The following is a 24,035-nucleotide window of genomic DNA, read 5'->3' on the forward strand; positions in this document are numbered from 1 at the left end:
ATTTATAAGAAAATTGGCTAGAGATGAAATCTTTGCCAGTTATTTATATTAACATGGTCATAAGAACTTGATGACCAATATTTTTGGACAGTCATCTGCAGTCTCCTTCTTGCTTTCCAGCTGTGAGAAGCATTTGTCCTCATCACGGTGTACCTAGACTGTTCTATCTGCCTTCTAGAAGCCTCACCGCTCCCATTCTCCAAGGGGTGAAAGCACTGCTTTCATAACTGTGCCTCATTGCTCAGGTTCCTAATACAGATCCCCATATCCTAAAACACCAAGTGTAAAATTAGCTGCCTTGCTCTCACTGTTTTTATTATCTGACCATAACCTACTGAGTTAACTATGCTCACCACTCCCACAATGATGCCAGGCAGTGTCTCAATGGCCCCCCTGTACTCCATGCTCACCTCGTTCCCATCATTGTACCAACAGCCTTCTCTCTGCTGTGATACACTTCCTTTCCCCATCTACCCTACAGGAACCAGCCCAGACCCCACCTCCCCTGAGGATCTATTCCTGGTGACTCTAGCTCACCATCTCTTCCCCATTAAATGAACTTTTACTTCCTTTTTGTACACATAATACTTTAATATGTATTTCTATTCTCTAATCACCATACACCCCATCTGGCATTTTAATCAACATTGGAAGTTCATTGTTCACACCAGCACAGTTTGCATATAAATGCCTAACGAGAAGGATCCACATCTTATACCATCTTGTAAGCACAGCACTCAGGACAGAGTAGTACTCAATAAATGCATCTTGATTAGAAGACAAATATCTTCAAAATCTAGGTCATATACACACCCATAACCACTTACTCATATTAATTCCACTTTCTGAGATGTGTCTATGACACTAAATATTCAGGTTTTTAGAAAAGGTTTTAAATATTTATAGATACTGCATTGAATTATATATATATATTGTTTCATGCAAATTACACAGAAGAAATTAGATATATAAGAAACTATCCAGACCAAACACACCAGAGAATATATCCCTTGAGAAAAGGACTTTGGGGTTTGAATTATCAAGACCAGCTGTCTCCACTGATGCCACTCAATTTTTAACTTGGATGATTTGATGACAGTCAGAACATTGTTTAAAAATAAAAGTGCTAAGGAAAAATGAAAATTTCACTACAACTTTATTTTTCCATGTTACTTATTTTTATGTGTTCATATATAAACATCAAATTATGTTTTGATATTTACATCAAATACTGCATAAATGATTGAGAGTGTTAAATACCATAGGCTCATAAGCACTTCTGTAATGCTCCAGTCTATTTTCATTTTCTTTTATGTATGTATCAACATTTCTGCATGGGATATATGTTTGCCTCCATATATTGTATTTTGTATGTGTATATACACAATGATATCACATATTGTCAAGATTCAAGCTATCTGGCAAGTATATAAATATTTCTCTAAGCCAGAACTAGTGTTTATACTATCTTTGTCCTAACACAGTTATCAGACAATTTAAAAATTAAAAAACATCACTGTATGAAATGGCTACATAATGGAGACCCCAAAGTGTTTCATATATGTGAATAATTGGGATACTCTCCACGTGAAGGTCTTATCATAGCATATGTTCAATATTTAAATATTGCCTCCCTTCCTGTCTCAGGGTTCTGACATTTAAAAATGTTTATGCGGTTTTTCCCCCCTTCCGTGTTCACACCAAGAAGAGTATAACAGATTCTGCTGCAATATCAGAATCAGATTCAAATTTTTCCATTCAAAGGAAACTAAACTATATTGAGATCTGAACACTATGAAACAGCAGAGTATTTCACACAGTTAAATTTAGGGTATAATTCAGTTGATATCCTGAAGGTGGATTACAGATTCAAAGTGTAGGGAATTTATGTGTCTATGTGTACTCATCTCTTCTCCAGATTGGGAACTTCTCTAAGAGATGATGGTGCTGGTGATGAGAATGGGTTAAGAAAAGATCCCAATTTATTTAAAAAACCCATGCTTTATTCTAATGAAGTCTACAGCTTGTTCTATTGAGAAAGTGTGTGAGAGAAAGAAAGCATTGCTTCTCCACCAATGTGTTTTCATATAAGAGAAATACTGATGGATATACAATCCAATGTAGAACATTAAGCAATTTTCTCAATAATTAAGGCAGAAGTACTGTTTATTATTTTAAACCTGATTTACTGAGAGTATGTCTAAACTGGCTCAATATTTCACTTGAAATTATGAACAAAGCCATCTATCAGCTCCACTGAAGGGCAAGTATACAGCAGTCAAATTCTCAGCCAAGACAACCACAGGGCCACCCTCCACTCCACTTTGTTCATGGCCCATGAACAATCCAGACCCAACCTTAAGCATTTTGTTTTTATCTGAACTAGAACCAGGAGGATATGTTATTTCATATATTCATCCAACAAATTTAATTTTTGAGTACCTACTTCCACAGTTCATTGAATCTATATCACCACTGACTGTTAAGATGCAATTCTCTTATACCAGAAGGGAAAAACATTGCCAACTTTTAAAAAATGACAGGTCATCAATTATAACATGAAATCCCATTTCTGAGATGTGAACATGCTGGGGGGTGCATCATAAAATATGGGGTGGGCAAGCGTGGTTGTCAAGGGTACAGTGAGTAAAGACAAAGGTCTTGCCTCTCAGAGTTCTGAGCCAGGGGAGCCTTGTCTGGAATTAAAAGAGGGCATCTCAACATCTGGTTGAGTGTGGTCAGGGAGGAGAAGCTAAGAAGAGAGCTCTCCAGGAAAGTCCAATGCCTCAAACCAGAAGAGCAGAAAGTGTGCAAAACACATGGTCACAAAGGGCATTTCAAACCAAATGCAGTGGGAAAATACATTAAAGACCTTATCTGCAGCTTAACCATGGTCTTCTTTCTTTCTTCTCTTTTAAAATTCCCTCTCACCAGTCTGCCATCACCTCCACATCCCCATCTCCAATTTTTTGCCTCCTTTATTTCTCATGTATGTCATTTTTCTCAAGTCCAAATATTTTTTATTCCTTTTCCTTTTTCTCCCAAGAGACTTGCGTTAGCTTGTTCTAGCCACAAACCAAGCATATGACTAAATATGATTAATATTATTCCCGGCTGGTTTCTTGGGCACCTTTATATTGATAATTGATAGCCTGTCTGGTTTTCTGGTTTTGTTTGATATATGATCTAGTTTCTATCAAGCCATCAGAGGTGAATTCTCTTTGGTACTTTAGGTAATTGTTCAGTCTTAGCAATTAAAACAATGAAGGAAAATGTCACTGACACTTATCTCCAGTATGCTACTTGATGGCCAGAGGTCTTGAAGGCAAGATCAGTTTAAACCTGGTTTACCAGGTTCATCCCAAAGAATACAACTCCACCAAATCAAAAGAGGCCCAGTTTTTTGAAATGGCTTTACTGATCATGAAAAGAATAAAAATTTTCAAAAGAAGATTTAACATTTATCAAATACCAACTATTGCTGTCAGATTAAAAAAAACCCACTCAAATGCTTATTATACACTGAAAATTATATTTTCTATAGACTACCAAATTTAAAAATATATACTTTGGTTCCTTTCCCTACAATTTAGTACTCACTGGAAATTCTCAAACACTGACATGCCTTTCTGAATAAACTCCCCTTCCTAACATTCCCACAGATGTTCCTTCTGGCTTCAGAAATCTACCAAAGAACTGTTACCATAAAGAAGCCAGAAAGAGTGATTCTGGATTGATTTCTTAATTCTGTCATCCCACAAACATAGACTGGACCCTTTCTTTCACCCACGGATGGGAGAGTGTATCAGATCTGGTCCCTACCTTGAGAAGCTGGCAGTATTTTGGCCTGAGCACAGGTCACAGAGATGTGAATCAAATCAGGCTCTGCAATCTCTCACTACATCTCCTCCCATCTCCCAGAGTAAGGAATGTAACATCTCCAAATTGTAATTCCCCCCTCCGTGAAATGACAATAACAATGTGTGTGCCATGCTGCGCTAAGTGGATTCATTCATGTCCGACTCTTTGAAACCCTGTGGACTGTATCCCTCCAGGCTCCTCTGTCCATGGGATTCTTCAGGCAAGAATCCTGGAGTAGGTTGCTGTGCCCTTCTCCAGGGGATCTTCCTGACACAGGGGTCAAAACTGTGTCTCTCTTACATCTCCTGCATTGATTAGCAGGTGAGTTATTTACCACTAACACCATCTGGGAAGCCCTGATAATAACAATATATACTAGCAAAGGTATAGAGCATACAGGGTCTCAAAAAGGCTCTGTAAAGACCAAGTACAATGGCACACTGGAGGCACCCCACAAAGGATGGCTTCTTGTCTCCTTCCCTTAACAAGCTTATCAGAGGCACATTCATTTGCTATTGCAGATACTTCCATGTGTAAATTATATTTTCCTTTGCTTTGCATTTATTTTCTTAATAGTTGCCTATTGCTAAGATTAACAATTGTACTATTAAATGGGAGGGCAAGATGAAGGAGTCTTGGATCCCATAGAATCTTCTTTGATAGTTTTTCTAAAGCTTAGCTCTAAGAATTATCTGCGTGATACACCTTGTTCCTTTCATTGTTCATAAGGAAATTTCATGGCTTTTGCTTGCAAATATTCATACTCAAGACTTTCAGATAATTAATTGCTAGAAAATTCAGTTAGTGGTATTCTATGATGTGCTAGTAAGTGGACAACCTTGAAAGAAATAATCTTAGTTACAACAACCTCAATGGAATGCCAAGTGTTTGCCAAATACTGTTCTAAGCATCTTGGGGGTATTCATTCATTCAGACCTCATACCAACCTTACCAGACAGATATGATTGTTCTCCTTATTTCACAGACAAGGACATGGACAGAGAGATATGTTCAGTGACTTGCCCAAGGTCACATAGCCAGTGGGGAGAGTGAAGGAGTGAAGGACTATTTGAACCAAATAGTCCCAAGAGTCCAAGCTCTTCAACCTAATACCATACTATTTTGGGGAGGTTTTAAATCCTTCTTTGAAAATTACCCTAACATTACAGTACCTCACAAATCAGCAACATTTGCTATGCAGCCAATAGGGATCTGTAGTGTTCTTGGCATAAATATAGGCAAGTGAGTAGATGTTCAAGGGTTTCTCTGAAGTTTTGTCTTAAGTTAAAATATTTAATTTTAAGTATTTTATGGGCGTCTACCAACCCAACTGGGAAGAGACTCTAGTAGAGAAGAAAGGCAGGTGCTTCTAGCATCTGCCTTAAGATTCTGCTTAAATTAATGCTACTTTCTAGATCCTTTCTGTTAATAATAAGACTAAGGCTTATTGAACTTTTACTCAGTATGTCAGACATAGTAAGTGCTTCATATACACGATCTCACTTATTCCTGAAAACAAACCAATGAGGCAGGTACTATATTTATCTTCATTGTATTGATAAAAGCACTGAGGCTCAGGGAAACTTGACCAGCTTGTACAGCTGGTATGTCTGCAGAGCAGGGCTGGGACACCCACTCTTACCTGAAAAACACGTGGTCCTCCATGTCTCTCTCAAGAACCACTGTGATGTACTGTTCATGTAAGTCAACATGAACACCAAACCATATGCCTCTGATCTTTTTTGTGCAATGGCCCCAGACCGGTAAAGGCAAAGATCTTCATGCCTTGGAAAAGGGAGTTTGCAGGAGACCAAGGGTCTCCAATTAAATCTCATCCCAAGAAAAGTACCTACACCAGAGCAGAAGCAGGGGGAAGTCCAGCCTTCCTGCAGCTTCTCTCCCAAAGAAAGAAACTAAAAAGAGACAGTTAAAGTAGGATTTGCATGGGTGGTAAGTGAGGGACACAGTCTTTGTGGGAGAGGGTCTTTGTAGAGGAGAAGAAAAGGCTCTGAATCACAAGACCATGGCAGTCATGGGAGCCAAAGGGCTAAAAAGAGGAAGAGAGAAGCAGCAGGGCCAGCTGGAAAGAGGGTGAAACAGCAGCACAGATGGAAACAGGAATGTGAGGCGAAATAGCACAGCTCAGGCAGAACACACTCTTCTGCCTGTGTTAAAGTCTGCATGGTCTAGATGGAGAGTGCACTGGGGCCACCTCTAGCAGAACTACTCCTTGCTTAGTCTAAGATTGGCCCTCTCCTCTTGAAAAAGTTTTATTTTTCTAAAAACATTAGTTCAGAGAACCCTTCAGAGAACACCGGAATAGCTCTAGACTACAGGGGTCAGGAGTAGGGGTGGTGAGGGAGGGGGAAAAAAAAAAAGGTTGGATAGGCCAACTCTCTCTAGATAGCAACCAATCCCTGGGGATTTCTGGGTCATTTTACATCTTTGGGGTTTTTACAATGACTATTTCAGGAAACTGGTACACAGCATACTCCATACGCACACGTCATATGATATTTTATTTGATGTTATGGGAGTCCAAGTGTGTCACCATGAGTTTTAATTCTCAACGCCTGGGCTGCTCAGCTGTAACATCAAAGAAACAGTGTGTCAAATCAAGTTGAACCAGGGCATGTATCTGGCTTTCTGCTAGACTAGCAGCATTAAGGGAGGTCTTTGGCCAATTATACCTATTTTGAAAAGCCTATCAAGTTTCAAGTGAAATGTGGCTATTTCTATCATCCTTTTTGAGGTTCTCATTGAGATTCCATAATCTAGCTAGAAAGTCCTAGCAATAGCTAATATCTGACAGCAATCCAGAATTCCCCCACTGCTGTGATGAAGTCAACATGTACTGGTGAGATGGGCTGGGTTGCAAAGAGATCTTAAGTTTTTTGCTTGTAGAAATATATTTCTTACATTTAATTTTAAATCTTGATCATAAATTTTGTCCTATTTTCTTGTCCATTTAAGCTTCAGTTCAGTTCAGTTCAGTCACTCCATCGTGTCTGACTCTTTGCGACCCCATGAATTGCAGCACGCCAGGCCTCCCTGTCCATCACCAACTCCCGGAGTTCACTCAAACTCATGTCCATCGAGTCAGTGATACCATCCAGCCATCTTATCCTCTGTCGTCCCCTTTTCCTCCTGCCCCAAATCCCTCCCAGCATCAGGGTCTTTTCCAATAAGTCAACTCTTCGCATGAGGCAAGCTTAAAGAGATCTTATTTTTCAATAAATACATTTAAAACCAGGGGTGTATGCAAACTATTCTATATTGAATGGATAAACAACAAGGTCCTACCATGTAGTAAAGGGAATTATATTCAATATTCTGTGATAAACCATAATGGAAAATAATATAAAAAAGAATGTATATATACATAACTGAATCACTTTGCTGTACAACATAAACTAACACAATATTGTAAATCAACTATACATCACTTTTTAAAAAGAAAGATAAATAAAACAATAAAACCAGGGGTCCAACAGTAAAGAAAATGAAGTCATCACTAGCGTTGTGCCATGTCTTTCACCTTAAGGGTTTTTAACACTCCATCTGACTATCCAAGCCTCACAGAGTTGTGCTGAGCAGGGAGGGAAGAGCACACTGCATAACCAAGAGTCATTTGTTTTATGTATTCCTAATCCCAAAGCTCCAATTCCCAATTTAATCAGCCTCAATGGATTCTTTCTAGCCAGATAAGTGGTATGCTAATCTTTACCAAAAAAAAAAAAAAAAAAGGTAAACCAAACAAAAAAACATATGTTTCACAATACTTCAGCAGAATAAAAGGGTGGAGTGGGTAGAGGGTAAAGGGGTAGATGAAGCAAGATAAATAGTTGATAACTGTTAGTACACGGACATTCATTTTATGACTCTCTACTTTTGTATGTTAGGAATTTTCCATAATAATTTTTTAATCCACAGACGTACTAGGGATTCCTAAAAGTAAAACTACTAAAGTCTAGACTTGATAGGATGGTGTCAGTTATTCGTGTGTGCTTATTCACTCAGTCGTGTCCGACTCTTTGCAACCCTAGGCACTGTAGCTTGCCAGGCTCCTCTGTCCATGGCATTCTCCAGGCAAGAATACTGGAGTGGGTTGTCATTTCCTTCTCCAGGGAATCATCCTGACCCAGGGATCAAACTCTTGTCTCCTGTGTCTCCTGCATAGCAGGCAGAGTCTTTACCCACTGAGCCTTTAACCCAAATATAAGACAGTTATTTAGACCTCTGCAAATGGACTGGCCTGCCAGCTCTGTATCCGTCAGGTCCTTCCACTTCAGTCAACTTAATTGCCAACTGAGATGTGAGTTACTTGATCTGAACTTTCCCACCTCCTTGCCTTTGCACATGTTATTTCCCTCTGCTGGGAATGACCCTTATAACCCAGCTCCAACTACAAAAAAAATCCAACCCTGGAAGGCCTATATCAAAACTATCCTTGGTTAAGTCTCTAATTACAACATGTGGAAATAATCTCTTCCTCCTTTGTACTCCAGAACTTTGTTGGTGCCCTCTTGGGCCACAGCTCATTGTGTAACAATAATAATCATGAAATAAAGAAGGAGCATGACCATAGCAGCCAATATGTACTGAAAGTTACTATGTACCAGGCACGTTAAATGTGTCATCACTTTCAATCCTGACAGTACCCTTTGAGGCTATTACCTTTTATTATCACATTTTACAGATAAAGATCAAAAATGCAAAGAGGTCCATGAGGCGCAATGGTGATCCAATATGATATGATGTCAGATGTATCACCATAAATGTTAAGCCTTTGTGCCCATGATCCTTCACTATACCATCAGAGCAATTCGGTATTAATCAGACAAAACTCTAACTTCCAGGAAGACCAGAGAGCCCATGTTCCTGATGACTACAATACTGACTATCCTTGTTCTTCCTACTGAATTTAAGCTCCTTCAGGGAAGGGACTGTCTTTCTCTATTTCTGTCCCCTACAAACACTGTCTAGCAAAATGCCTTATACACAGAAGATGCTCAGTAATGTCTTCTTCACGAACACTGAATTAACACAGAGCAGTTCTGCCGAGGGGCAACATCCAACTGTTACAATCCACCTCTCTGCCTCCACAAGGAAATCAGGTGGACAAAGCAGCCCGTAGAACTGCCCAGCATCTCTCCTCTCCACCAGCTCTATATACAAAGGCCACAACACTAAAATAGTTTTCACCTTCTCCCTACACAGGCATTGTAAATGACCAGAAAGAATTATTTCCTGATGCTATTTCTATTTAGCCTCCCAACTAAGGGGCTTCCCACGTGGCTCAGTGGTAAACAATCTGCCTGCCAATGCAGGAGATGCAACAGATGCAGGTTTGATCCCTGGGTTGGGAAGATCCCCTGGAGGAGGAAATGGCAACCCCCTCCAGTGTTCTTGCCTGGAAAATCCCATGGACAGAGGAGCCTGGGGGGTTACAGTCCATAAGGTCTCAAGAGTCAGACATGACTTAGAGACTGAGCAGATACCTGTGCACAAACGTATGCACTCCCAACTAAGGGCATCTCCCCCTTCCTCTGCAAAACTGCCACCCTCAACAGCCTAAGGAAAAGCCAAAAGGAATCAGCCTGTCTAGGTAATGATCCATAAGCTGGAACTAAAGAAGATAGGCTGCTTTCCCCTTCCCCTTTGAGACTTCCTAAATCTAGTTTCTTTCCAACCAAATTACACCACACTGGTTTCTGCACATCTTTGACTATATTTTGACCTTATTCCTGAATAAGGTCTGATGCTCCCTGTATTCTCTGAATTGCTCCAAAGAACACCTGGGGCTCAGTTCTTACCTAAGATGCTGCTAGGTCTTACCCAAGGTGGCTTTCAAGAACTGAGCAAGTACTGACTAACAAGAAGGTATAAGCTCCTGGTATGATTGAGGCCCTCCTCCCATTCTGGCTCTTAATCCAACTCCCACCATCAGTTTGAGCATTTTAATAGGGGAAATAAGAAGGACTTGCAGTCCCAAAAGAATGAGACAATAACGGTAAAGGGATCAGCAACAGAGTTGTAATTTGGGACAAGTGCTGGTCACGGAAGCTGGCTCTAAATGCTGCCTCCTCTGGGCTCTCATAAGCCATGTTGCTGTATTGTTTTTGATTTTTAAAGATTTTTTTTTACGGACCATTTTTAAAGCCTTTATTGAATCTGTTACAATACTGCTTCTGTTTTATGTTTCAGTTTTTCCTCCACAAGGGATCTTAGCTCCCTGACCAGGGATCGAACCTGCACCCTTGCATTTGAAGGCAAAATTTTAACCACTGGATCACAAGGGAAGTCCTCCATGTTGCTGTATTGTTCAGGGAAGGGATATTAATTCCCCACATTGTCTTTTATTGTAAGTTATTTGCTTTGGTCATAAGCTTAGACAGACCAGCAAAATACCCTGAGGAGTGTGTATGTACACATCTATTTATGAAGTGGTAGATGGGGCCACAGTGAATTATGATATATCAAATAATATGCAAGTTTTATCTTATATCACTCATCTTGACAGCCTTGCATTTTCAAAACTACAAAAAAAAAAAAACAACAAGGAAACTGCTGCACAGTCACCAACCTAGGAATCTTGGCCACCAAGCTAAACATCTAGTCATCTGTGCTGCACGTTAAGTGTGAAGGCACATATCATAGTTTGAGGTTTAAACAGGCCAATCAGTACCTACAGGAAATCAACAGTTGCGCGGCAAATTCTTCTTTCAGCCAATGCTTGCTTTGTCAGTGCCTTCTGATTACATATACTTGTGCATTCTAGGCATTGCTTCTACTTTGCTTTTGTTTAGGTTACTTAATATTCCTCCTCTCCCAGGAAGCAGAGACTGGGGGTATGGGAAGGAGGGCAGAGACCACCAACGGTCAGTAACAGAGTCAGAGGCTATGTCCTGTCTCCCTGGCCAGGGCACTTTCTGTCAGCAGCTGTGGCCCAGAGGGTTAACCTTCCAGCCGTGTGTCCCTGACCACCTGGGAACCCAGAATAATCCATTCCCTCAACGCTTTCTCCCGAGAGCCATCATCATCCCTCAAAGAGCTCCCCCACTTTCTAAACCCACTCCTGTTATAGTGAACTGCACAGGAGGGCAGACTCACCCTCAAGCTAAGAAAAGCCCTCTGGAGCAGGGCTTGCAATCTTCTTTTCCACTCTTTTAAATTTGCCCTAAGTTACACTAAGAAAACTCCAAGGGCTTCTTCTCTTATGAACGAACAAATTTCTTTCACAGAGAAGCATAACTTCTCAGAGATTCATAACCAGCCAAACACCATCGCTTCTCTTGCAGGTGAAAAAAATTACATTTCTCCTTGGAGAAATAAGCTCACTTGTTTTTTCACTCTATTTTTTTCTCTTATCATAAGAAATTATAAAGTATTTCTAATAGCTACTAGAAGGACAAAGCTTGCACTGATTTCTCAAAACTACTGCCAACACAATATTGTGTTTAAGCACATCAATGACTAAATATATATTTTCTCTAAAGATAGCTGGAAAAGATGTTCACATGTATGTTTTACTTTCTCCCGTATAAACTGACCACAATCCAGACTCAAGCACATTCGTTTTTCCAGTATATAGGAAAAAAGTAAAATATGGCATATTACTATAAACAGCATCTCTACAAAGGAGTAAGCTATCCCCCAAAGCATTTTAATACCAAAACATATAATAAATGGCCCCTATGGTCTTCTGCTAGAAAACCAGAGCTACAGAGTGAAACATTAAAATGGAAATAAGTGAAAAGGGTTTCCCCAAAATAGGTAACACTAGCAACCCTGGAAGTTTAAGAGCCCTAGGATAAAATACGAGGTGAGTTAAAATTTCAGGAAAAAACTGCATTTATAAGCAGTGAATTTGCCTGCGGATTGATTGGTCAAGGGATGACACACAGAATAAGTGATGCTATCGTAACCGTGCAGACTGTGGAGGGGGAAGGAGTTTCTTCCTGTCAACATCTAGCTACTGCGGCTAGAATGAGTAAGAACTGTATTCTTCTCTCTTCTCCTGCTCTTTGGACATTTCATTTTTAATGAATAGTTGGTATCAGAGCTAAGTCCAAAGACTATTACATGTGCGATTTCCTAATGTGTTCCGCCAAAAAACTAAACAGAATTGAGACTACCTCAGAATGTCACAAGTGAGCATCCTCCTTCTCTTCCAGTGTTTTCATTTAGTTGGAGCAAATGTTTTGCTTTAATGCAATTGAAAAGAAAAGAACATTTAGGGACAACATAGCTAAGATCCCTCATAAAGCTTCATTTTCAAAAGCAGTGTTTGAATCTCTAAATAAATGACAATTCATTCTCTGTTTACTTTAGGTAAACAGAAAATGCATTGCGGAGCACTCGTTTTCAAAAGCTAATCAAGAACATTAGGTCCCAACAGATTCATTTAATAGAAATATAATAGGCATTCCTGCTCTCTTTTCATCTTGTCTCGCTGTAAATGCTAAAATGAACAGCAAATTAACCCTGCGTTGGAACAGAGTCCCTGTCACAGCTGAGATCCTCTCTCTCACGACTTGGAAACATCCCCGCATCCTGTCGCTGCTTTGACTTCTACATAGGAGAGACGAAAGCGCCTGATTGAGTTTGGCAAGAGAGTGCAGGAATACTTGAATTCTAAAGGGAGTACTGCGTGTCAACTCTGCTATCTTTCCTAGCAGAACAAAATATTACCATGTTGTCGCCTAAAATAGTGTACAATTAGGAAGTAGGAGGAGGGAAGGGGGTGGAATTGTTGTGTTGTTTTTTTTTTTTTTCTCTCCAAGCTTACATATATCAACTGTCTTTCTCTTTATTTTTAACTTTACTAGCCATTCTCCAAATGGCTGCTAATCAACTACTATACAGAACAAACTAATAAAGACAGGGCCATCCAAGCTCTATAATCAGATATAAAAGATGTGCAAACAATTTGAGATCTTATACTTCATATTCAGTGATATCAGAATTAGCATTAAGAACTCTATACAGAAAAACTATAATACTTCAAAAATTATGTAATAATGAACAAACCCTTTCAAAAACTGTTTTCACTGTGCTAAAGTAACATTCTAGACTTGTTGTAAGTATGTTATTCTTACAAGTAGTTCGCAGTTATTCTTGAAGGCAAGCCTTGGAGTTTCCTTAGCATAGTGCTGCTGGGGAAAATTTTCAGCATGTCCATCTTCATCTCTAGCCTGAAGGGAAATATAATGGCCTATTTAGGGACTTACAAATAATGGAAGAAAAAAAAGCTAAAAGCATAACAGCTCAGATCATTAAACAAACGGGAATCCAGAAATCACAACATCATTAAGAAATTTGTTTAAATACGCAGTACGCCTTTTAGATATCAAAATTTGGGATTTATTTTTCTTTACATAGTTCAGTTTGAACATGCAAATTCATTGTGGTGTAATATTTTAAATGACATGAAACAAAACAAAATCAAATAATTTTGCTGAAAATTACCACCACTTCAGACTTCCAGTGACTTTTTTTTGCACATTTAGGATTATATGACATACATACGTGTTTAAACTTTTTGGCATGCTTAAGCAATCTGTAGATAATGCACTTTTAAAATATTCTAATAGCAAGGCCATAAGAAAAGCAATTTGCATAGTTATATTTTGCATTGTCATACTATTAGAGATAAACTGATTCCCCTCAATTTTTAAATAAGATCTGAAAGGAGCAATGATCTAGTAAGAACAATGATTCTTAAATCAAATGCAGTAAAAATAAAAAAGATTTAATTAAGAAGCTGCATTAAAAGTTACTGGTTATTTTCATCTACACTGTTAATTAAGAAAGCTGAAGTTTAAATGGAGACATTAACAGAACCCATTAGCAATACCCCTTGCATACAGTCTTCCCTTTCTAATCTCCATCAGTTTCTGGTTTGGAGTTGGAGAGAAGAAAACGGTAGGTGAAAGGAGGCGTGTCCGCAGCGCACTCATTAAACCATCCATTTGGGTGACACTTGCACTCCGCTCTGCTCTCCTCTCATCGCAGCCCTAACTGCTCTCTCTTTCCTGGCCCTTCTGAAATTCACAGCTGAGCTGTCTCCCTCACATATGGCTCGCATATAATTATGCATATTCCATTTTGCACTGCATTAAAATGATGAGCTCCTGGCTCCCTGCCAGCTGATTTTAAAAAGCCCAAGTGAAGTAGGAAAAAGGAGAGAAACACAGGGAGAGCCGCACAGGAAGCAGCAGGTAGTTCTGTCTGCTGTCTCTTTAGATAAAATGTATGTCTGGCACCGGGGGAACAGCTGAGAACTACCTGTTGTGATGTATGGATTGAGGGGGAGAAAACAATGAGCATACGTCGGCACAGAGCGGTGGCAGCACCGAGTATTGTTTCTCTGTTAATGGCGTGAAAGCTGCCCCTGACAAGCACCACTTGTCAGAGCTCTCAGCTAGACTAGGGACTGTCATTTTAGAAAGGGATCCCTATTCTGTACGTTTTAGAAAGGGCAGCTTGTCTTTAATAAAGGCTTCTGCTATTTATCGCAGGGAGGGAACTGATGGAATTTGCAAGTGGACTGTCATGGTAGGAATACTGGGATTACAAGAAGTATTTTTAAGATTTACAAACATCTCTGGGATTTTGTGCCTTTTACCTGTACCTTCCCTCCCAACCCACCACCAAATCAGAGTAAAATGAAAATGTAGTTGCAGGATTGGACTATGTGTGACAAAGAGAAAAGTGTAAGCGTGCTCATGCCCAATGGCTATCAAGGCACTGGAACCAATAATATTTCTTCTCCCAGCATCAGTCCCACTTTGCAGCTACATCAGAGAGTAAGCCACCAGAGCCTTAAATAGGGCCCACTTAAGCAGAGTGTATACATAAAAGGCAGCAGTATAAAAAGCAATAAGATGCCAATGGATAGCATGTCAGACTCTTCTTAAGTGAATTTTAAGGCACTCGGTAGAGGTACAGGTTTCTTGAAGGCAGAGACCACATCTATTTCATCTTTCTTACCCTGCTACACCCAGCACCTTACTTTCAGTTACTGCTTAAACATTTCAGTGATTTAAAAAAACCCATACAAAGATAGTAACTAGACCTAAGCACAACTCTGTAGAAAAATGCCACCTCAAAATATGCTAAACTTGATGGTAGGTTTATTATATTCCTGATGCACTATGATGCAAATGCTTGGAAACATACATTGCATATAGTTTGCAAGGGCTACTATTTACATATCTATATCTATATTCAATATATATGTATTTTGTGTATAAATATTCATAAGGTAGAATATGTTTATTATGCATGTACTATGTATACACATTCATACACACCAGATGCCTAGGGATATTTTCAACATTAGTAGCAAAAATACATTCATTCCACTTACATGTAAGGTGCTCACAATGCTTTTTTTGTTTTTAAAGGACAAAAAAAAAACCCATTAAGATTTGAATGTGCTTCGTCAAAGGAGCCACAGATTTTATATAAAGCCTCATAAATTATGAGGTTAAATAAAACATCAGGGGAAAAGAAAGGAAAAGGAGGGTTGGAATGTTTAGGAGTGGAGAGAGAAAGGCAGAAATTTGCTTCTTTATTAAGCCATGTATTTGCCTCTGCATCACACTTCATGGAGCTTGGAATGGTCTGCCTCTGACAGTCAACCTGATTCTTGAGTCTAAGAAATTCCATCCCCCAGCCATTCACTGTGTTTCCACCACACACCGGAGACGGAAAGCACACGACATACCGGGAGACACCATCACCCTCATGAGTGTGCACACAAGCACTCACACACCTCACACGGAAGTAATCCCCTTTGCATTCTCAAGTTTTTTTTAAATGTAAAAGTTTAAATTATTTTTACCAGCCTAAGTGAAATTAACTGAATCCATCTAAGGCAGTAGTTCTCTGCTCTGGCTACACAGTAGAATCATCTGCAGTGGTTTTTAACATATTGGTGCCTGACCCCCCAACCCCGCCATGTTTCCAAGGTTCTGATTTAATTGGGCCTTGACATGGGTGGTTTTTGTTGTTGTTGTAAGTTCTCAGGTAACAGTAACGCACAGGCAGCCCAAGAAGCACTGATATAATAAGTCTGCCTGGAGGGGAGAACTGAGAGGAGACCCTGAGTGAATTTGCATGGTCTACAGGCAGGCCCCAGGCCCTCTGAAGTGAACAGCTATGCAACACTAGGAAGATCCAGGATGTGGACCCGGCAGTGGGGCTTACTCTGAAGATTTAAGAGATTACATGGCTAGTTGTGGTGGTTTTGTCACTAACTTGTGTCCGACTCTATGCTACTCCATGGATTTAGCCTGCCAGGCTCCTCTGTCCATGGGGATGTTCCAGGCAAGAATACTGGAGTGGGTTGCCATTCATTTCCTTCTCCAGGGGATCGTCTCCACCCAGGAATCAAACCTGGGTCTCCTGCACTGCTGGCAGGTTCTTTACCAACTGAGCTACCAGGGAAGCCCCACATGGCTAGTTGCTTGAAAGCAAAAAAAAAAAAAGAATCCATTTATTTTTAGTTTCTAGTGTGACAATCTTGGAAGACCTACTATACCTCATCCTCAAAAAGACCTTCCTGAACCTCCCTAACCAAATCAAATAGCTCCCATCTGCCTCTCTCAGGCCCGACACAGACGCACCCTTACACTGGCTGCTGTGACTTCTGTCTTCCCCACTAGACTGCGAGTTTCCTAAGGGCTTCTCACCATTGGATCTTTGGCCCCAGTCACTGACTGGAGCCTGGTAAGGGCTCTGTAGAAACGAGCTTTATTATCATTCCATATCAACTATGGTAACATTAGCTAAAACCCACTAGAATTTCCTTACCCTACATGCAGATTCACTTCAGCATGTTTTATAACCTCTTATATATCGAAGCCAGTGCCTTCTTCTGCGTCAGCCCCATTTTGGGTGGCAGACAATGGCATATCAAGGTGGGTGGACAGAGGGAACCCCTGACCCCTGCAGGGAGGGTGTGCAAACACTGGAGTTTCTCAAAATCACTGCTAATGGTAATAACACAAAGCAGATTGACTTTCAGTTGGTCTTATTATTGTTCTTGAGTTCTCTACAGACAGTGCCCCGTCTATTTGTCTGTCTCAAGGCAGACCACTGCCACGGGCTCTTAGTAACTACTGCGGCCACAAGACCCATGTTGGTGTCTGAGTTCATTTTAAAGTGACCAGTTCACACAGAAGTAATGTAGACACGTCATGATGAACTAAGTCTCTCCATGTGTCTCATTCTCAACAGCTTTATTCTGACTAATATGCTAGATATTTATGCCAACTATGGGGAAAAGCAAATGGGAAGCTGTTTATCACATTGTACTACAAATGTGATTGTAAGACCAAGGGTATATTTTTGATCTATTACTCTCAGAAAACTTCACTTCTTGCCATTAAATAGAAATTAAGAAGTTCAACTAAACTGCAAAGGGATTTCCCCATCTTGCTGCCAGTCATGCATCTATTTTCATGCCATGCCTAATATTTGAATAAATAATAGATTATGCGAGAAGGGTTTCTCAGGTGATGCTAGTGGTAAAGAACCCACCTGCAGATACAGGAGACATAAGAGACATGGTTTTGATCCCTGGGTTGCAAAGATCCCCTGGAGAAGGAAATGGCAACCCACTCGAGTATTCTTGCCTAGAGAAGCCCATGGACAGAAGAGTTGGTGGGCTATGGTCCACAGGGTTGCAAAAAGTCGGGACTTAAGGAACTTAGCATGCATGGATGAGAAACTTAGACTAACGGCCTCTCTATCTCAAACACCTCTGGCTTAAACAACATTTTAGTCACCTCTCTTTCTCTGTGACTCATTACTAATTTACTTTTTAAATATTGATTCTTACATATAGCAAACTTAAGTCCTCTTTCAAAGAATCCACTTCTTCCTTTGGTCTAGAGCCTTGGTGTCATGTGCAGTTCCAGGCAAGGCTAGCATTTTTTCTTCTGTGGAGGACTCCTTTGGAAAATGTGGAACGTTCTAAGAACAACTCCACTACCTACCCAGAAAAGTGAGATGTCTCTGACTCTATGAAAAGGTTAATACTGTTGCCATTTAAGTGGAAAGAAAACTAGGCTTCAGACTTAATACCTCCTTGTGATGAATGGGGTTTTACACTTTCGTTTCATTGTGATTTCAGAATTTCTTTTGAAAACAAGAAAAGGTTCTGCCTAGAATGAGAGCTTGGGAGAGTGCTGCAGAGCTTCCAGACTTTGCTTTGCAACTTTTCAGCAGATGTAGCACATGTCAGCTCACACGTGTGGTGTGGTGACTAGACTTGGGAACATCAAAAATAGTGCATCTCAAAGTTGTGGGAATAAGTTTAGTGATGAAGAGTTGTAGAGCAAAAAAAAATTATATTTTTATAACTAATTTTTAGAACCAGAAGCCATAGAATATCTTTTCAAAATTCAAGATAAATTAACTCTATCAGTTTAGCAAGAGAAATGGAATTTCTCATGGGGTGACAACTTTCAAACACCCTTGGAATTTCATTTTCTGATATGTCATTTCTGGTCTGTCCTTCCTTTGTTAAATGTCTACACACGCTGTCTTGAGGAAGCTCAGCAAAGAATGGATGGCAGCTGCCACACGGCCTTTCAGTGTGCTGTGAACATCCTTGTGAACTTGATGTAAGCATCAGCCCAGTGTCTTCACCTCTCAGGGAAGTGCAGCCAGTGCTGGCCCTGGGCTGGAACAGCATAGGGAGGCCTCCGCAGTTACCGCCCAGTTCCTCATGACTGAAAGTCCAGTCCCTTCACCTAGACTCCTGACCCTTACCTCATTTTCCCAGGGTAAAACCAGACTCCATCTCTCCTCCCCACTTCTCCTGGAAAATCTGCAAGCATCCTGTAAGCCTTCATTCAGAGTGCAGCTCCTTTAGGAACCGATCTGAGACCTGTTCCTCCTGGTCTGACCTCTCTGTCCTCTCTATATCCACTCCATCCATTGCACCGTACTATGACCATCTATGCGTTTGCCCTTCCCACAGATTTGTGTGGCCCTCGAGTGCAGAAACTGCGGTCTACTCAGCTGCAAGCTGCAAGAGCCTCGTCTAGTTCCTGTCGTATTATAAAGGCCACATAAATGGAGAATGAACGAATGAGTTCCTATCCTTTAACCCTAACAACTGGACATTCTGCCTTGCACTGCAGTCCCCAGAGGAAGTGTTCTGCCCCCGAACCCAGAAGTACTTGCCATGTTGAGTCTCAGCCTCTGCTGGAGCTCTTTGATCACATCTGCCTCACACTTTGACCTCTCACTATTCCATGCACTTCTGCCCAACACATATCCCTCACATGTGGTTAGACATCAGGGTCTTAGCTTGCAGATCCAGTACTCAATTTGGACTTTAGCCAATAATCCCTTTTCCCCACATGTTTCTTTCCTCTACCTCCCACCCAGATGGACTTTCGCCTAAGAAAAATCAGTCTACCTCTGGTCTTTGCCTACAAAACTCTCATCCCCTAAATTCTGTTCCTGGATTAACCAACCTGGTGCCTTGCTCGATTTTTCCATCTCACCTAGTTATAGTGCCCCAAGTCCATCTGGGACACCTTGGTGTAACTCACCCTGCTCAGGACTCCTGTCTTATCTTCCCAAACAGAATGTAAACTGCCGGAAGGCAGAAGCTGTGCATTATGTACGAAGGCCCCATGCTCAGCGAGCACCTTGTACAACAAGCCTATACATATATGTTGAGTGAGTGAGTGATAGTTGCTCAATCATGTCCTACTCTTTGCAACCCCATGGACTGGTGTAGCCCGCTAGGCTCCTCTGTTCATGGGATTCTCCAGGCAAGAATACTGGAGTGGGTTGCCATTTCCTTCTCCACATATATGTTGAATGGATTCATTAATCCTTGCCCTTCCTTAAGGTAAGGCCCGGAAGTGCATTTTCTTCACTCTGAACTGCCTACATCTATGTAAGCACATATTCAAGTCACTGAATATCAGATGGTAGATAGGTCGTGGACAGGATTGCGTATGCATGCAGCCGGGCAGAGAACTTTCTCCTAGACTGGGGACTCCTAGCTGGCCTCAAGCTCCCTGCTCCGCAATATCCCAGGCACCCAGAAACGTGGGTGTGTGGAACCAGGCACTTGCTCAACTCAACACTGCTCCTAATCTTTGCATCTGTATCCCTTGCCTTCCCTTTCATTAGCTTGTCACTGAAGACTGACTATGGGATCCTGCGGTGACACCCATTTTACTTTGTTCTTTTAACAAAATGTATTTAAATCCCCACTTAGCGTGTGGGCCAAGGGAGAAGCTGTTTTCCGCAGCAAAGTTCCTCCTAAGTCTCCATCCTCCTCAGCTGGCAAGCAGGGGGCTCTCTCCATCCTGCTTCAGGCTCCTCTGACAGCTCACACATCTCTGATGAATGAGATGGACTTATTTGCTGCAGCTATTTTTTCACTCCATACAAATCTTTATATATATCATAAATTTTTAATATCCAATTTGGAGTCTTCAAAGAATAACGGTAACAAACATGCAACACGAAGATAATGGGAATCGAATCATGTTTATGGCCTCCATGAGCATCGCCTTAAACGATGGTAGGTCAGAGCCACTCAGAGCCGCAAGCGTGTGAGGCTGTGGGGCTGATCTCCTGCCTGATTAATGGCTGCCCTCACTCAGGGGCCTAATGGATTGCATGACAGTTACGGCAACGGATTCCACATCAGCCTGAAATACAGCTACCACGTGGACGAAAATATATCATCCTCCATCCAGCACGCTTTTCAGCTGTGTCTGGAATTATCAGAGCAGTTGCTGAGTGGTTCTGAAATCCCTGTTTCTGCTTTTCATTTTTAAAATCTATTTTCCCTTTATCGAACAGGTGGCCCTTCTGGATTTATCTTGCACTGCTCTTTGTCAGGTCACCTGAGTGTCTTTGTTTGGTAAGAACTGCTTTTTCAAAGTGACCACAGGTAAGACCCAGCAACTGGGGCATGTGGCTCCTTCTTTTCAACTCTCAACTAAAGCAATACCACTGTTACATCTAGGCAGCTTCTGATTATCCCAGGACCCTTAATCCAGACTCAATGACTGCTCCCCTCCCCCACCTCCGGCCTCTGCCCAACACTTGCCTTTTGACTTTTCACTGCTTATTTGCATCTATTACCCTGGGACCCTAGAGAGAAAACAAAAGGCAGGGAAACACAGATAACACCATTTTGCTACCAATTGACCCCTATAAAATGCTCAAATAACTGAGCATTTCGGGTGGTCCTTTTATTCCTGTTCTTTGAAATCACTAGGCAAAAGGTCTGGACCCTGGTTTTTATATATAGCTCTCATGATGGACCTGAGAAATTAGAGAAAATGTGAAACAGGCAAGGACTGGAAGGAGACCTCAGGACCCCACCTGTAAGGCTAGGAAAGGATCCAGATGTTACGGGGGAAATTTACTATCCATAGGAAGTCTCCCCCAAACAACCTGGTCTCCAAGGGGAATAAGAAACACACTAGAACCAGATGAAGATACTGCTCTGGATAATATCAGGGATTAATAGGAACAGCTTACATTCCTGCAGCTCTAATGTACTCACCAGACAGCATTCTAAGTGCTTGATACATATTAACTGATTTTACATACACACTCACACATACACCATACAAAACCTTAGGAGGTAGGTATTAGCCTCCATTTTTATATGAAGAAACTAGAGCACAGACAGATTTCATAGTTTATACAAAGTCACACAGCTCACAAGTGGTAGAATCAAGATTCAAACCTAGGCAGCGTGCCTTCAGGGTGACCACTCGAAGCTCTGATGCTCTACCACCTCTTTGCTAGTGACAAAAATAAATCAATATCGAATAACTTGAAAATACTAATGCCATTAATTTAAAAGTATGTATTATTTATTATTAAGGGAATTTTTTTAAGTCTTTGGTTTAGCAGTCCAAGATTGAATACACCAAGGAAATTAGAAAATGAGGGTACTTAATGGCAGATACAACCGAAGGGGGAAGGGTGGTCTGCAAAGAGACTAGGAAAAGAAATCCAAGAGCAAGCAGGAGACAGTAATTCTCTCGCACAACCTGCGGGAGATGGCACTTCAAAAACTCTAAAATTAACCCTTAAAACCAACCAACCTCTTTAACCAAATTCTTATTAAATAACCTTCAGATGGTTGATCAGGACAGCTAAGTCCATCAATTCCAGATGGCTGCCCCTTGCAGAGTTCACTCAACTATTCAGACCCTTTAGTAATTTCCTTTGTGAATTTCTAAAAGCATCATCAACATTATCATATGATTTTTTATTAATCCCATAGAAAATGCCATACAAACTATAAAAGATGTTTGTGTGTCTTATCTCATTTACTCCCAGCTCTCTGGTATATAAGTGCAGGTTGTGACTTTAGTTAACATGAGTCAGTTCATCAAAGCAGTGGAACCCCCTGTACAAATTAGTGACACTGAGTCCCTGGACTTGCCTAGAGGAGAAATGAGGCCTGGACTGTGGTGATTCTTGAAGGGTGAGGGGTGGGGAGCCAAAGGCTTGGCTCATGGGCCTCTGCTCATTACCACCACCCCGCCTACTACTAGGAATAACTGAGACAGAGCATCAGCAATGCACTCTGGTCAGGCTGATGGCTGCTTAGCCCAGCTGGTGGGCATAATGTGGTGGGACGATGATGTGAGAAGTGCGGGTCATGGTCCTGGGACAGTTAGCTTGCTCTGTGTCTCCATCCCAGAACACATCCTTCTTCGTGACATATGCACACAGGTCTTCCAAAGGGTAGATGGATACCAGAAAACATGTGAGAGGATGTGGCTGAACCAGGGCATGTCTCTTACTACTTCTGGAAGAAATATCTCAAAGGGCATACCCCAGTGATAGTGGTCATGGAGAGCTATGTGTCATGAATGGAAACAAATGGTCTCTCTGAATTATTCCCTAAACCTGAGGTCAAGGACTATAAGCTCTGAATTAGCAGCAGTATTTGTCAATGACCATGATGTCACAATTGTTATCTGTGATAAAAGTTCAGTGCTCAGACCAATTTAACTTCCTTTTCTCCCACCAGCAGCCAAAGAAATGCCATAATCAATGTCCAGATACAACAGGGTCACCTACATCTGCTCTGGATGGTTTGTATGCTAAGCTGCAGTGAACCCTGTCCCCTGGGTGTCCACTAAGCAGGATGACAGAGGCCCCAAGGCTGATCTCACAATCACTCTGCACTTTTGTCACTGGTTCCCTACCAGCTTCAACTTTGAGTCCACTCCCAGCTCTCCACCCTCACCCTTGGCTCTGGCCTTGCCATGGACCCTCTGACCCATGCACTTGGCCTGCCTGGAGTTTGCTTTCTCTCATGGACTTAGCTGTGGACCCACCACTCTGGTCCTCCACTCAGGACAGACACAGGAGACTTACTCTGGTTACTGCTCTGGCCTGGGACAGCTTTAGGGTCAGCATCCAATATGTTATGTCAAGTACAATTTGCCTTAAAGGTAAGATTTCTTTAGCAAGAAACAGATCTGGAAATTTTGCAATGTTTATAAAACTGGCCTGAACATGAAGAAAGATGCGGACTAGGAGGAAAACTCTGATGTCACTGTGCACTGTCCACACAAATGTTCCGACCAACGTGGAGTGCTGCTGTGATTTACGTGCTGGAGGCAGGCAAAGGAGAAAGGCAGGGTGACCAATCCATTGGCTCTGCCCCCTGGGTCTTTCAGAGCGTGAAGTTGGAATGCGATTGTGAACAGGATGGACCCTCCTGACAGCTTCAATTAGAGTCCATGTGCCACTTGACCTGTCACACCAATATAGGCATTATCAGGCTTGGAGCAACAAAGTCTAAATTACCTTGCTTCCAACCCTAGGGCCAGTCAGCCTCTCTGAGGACCCAAATGCAAAGATGGTGGCACAGAGGCTTCATGAATGATGACCTCTGCTCAAACAATACTCTCTGGAGTCTTAGTTTTAAATCCTAGTCATTCTGTAGATGATAAATGGAGGTAATAAAAGGTGAGGTTGTGTCATGTTTAAATGGGAGATAATCATTCTAGCAGAATTTGGTGTTGACGGAAAGGCTCGTTGAGGCCAACAGCTGAGTATCAGGTTGAGACCCATTTTTGGATGACAACTTCAGTGAACACTTGCTCCTCTATCATTATTATTGTCCCATGAAATATATTTTGGAA

At 41.3% G+C, this 24,035-nt stretch overlaps 1 protein-coding gene across 2 annotated transcripts in view; it reads right to left on the reverse strand.

The window, feature by feature from the left end:
- The window catches only part of SOBP (sine oculis binding protein homolog), a 167,604-nt gene that overhangs the window by 56,284 nt on the left and 87,285 nt on the right, over nucleotides 1-24,035 (reverse strand). The window contains exon 5 of one of the 2 annotated variants that reach the window (XM_069598231.1): nucleotides 12,963-13,058. The exons of the other annotated variant lie outside the window; for it this stretch is intronic. Within the exon in view, the coding sequence (XP_069454332.1) occupies nucleotides 12,963-13,058 (96 nt within the window). The remainder of the gene's footprint in view (nucleotides 1-12,962; nucleotides 13,059-24,035) is intronic. 2 annotated transcript variants of the gene reach the window in all.

The sequence above is a fragment of the Ovis canadensis genome, chromosome 8 (assembly GCF_042477335.2).
Source record: "Ovis canadensis isolate MfBH-ARS-UI-01 breed Bighorn chromosome 8, ARS-UI_OviCan_v2, whole genome shotgun sequence".
Classification (NCBI taxonomy): Eukaryota; Metazoa; Chordata; class Mammalia; order Artiodactyla; family Bovidae; genus Ovis; species Ovis canadensis.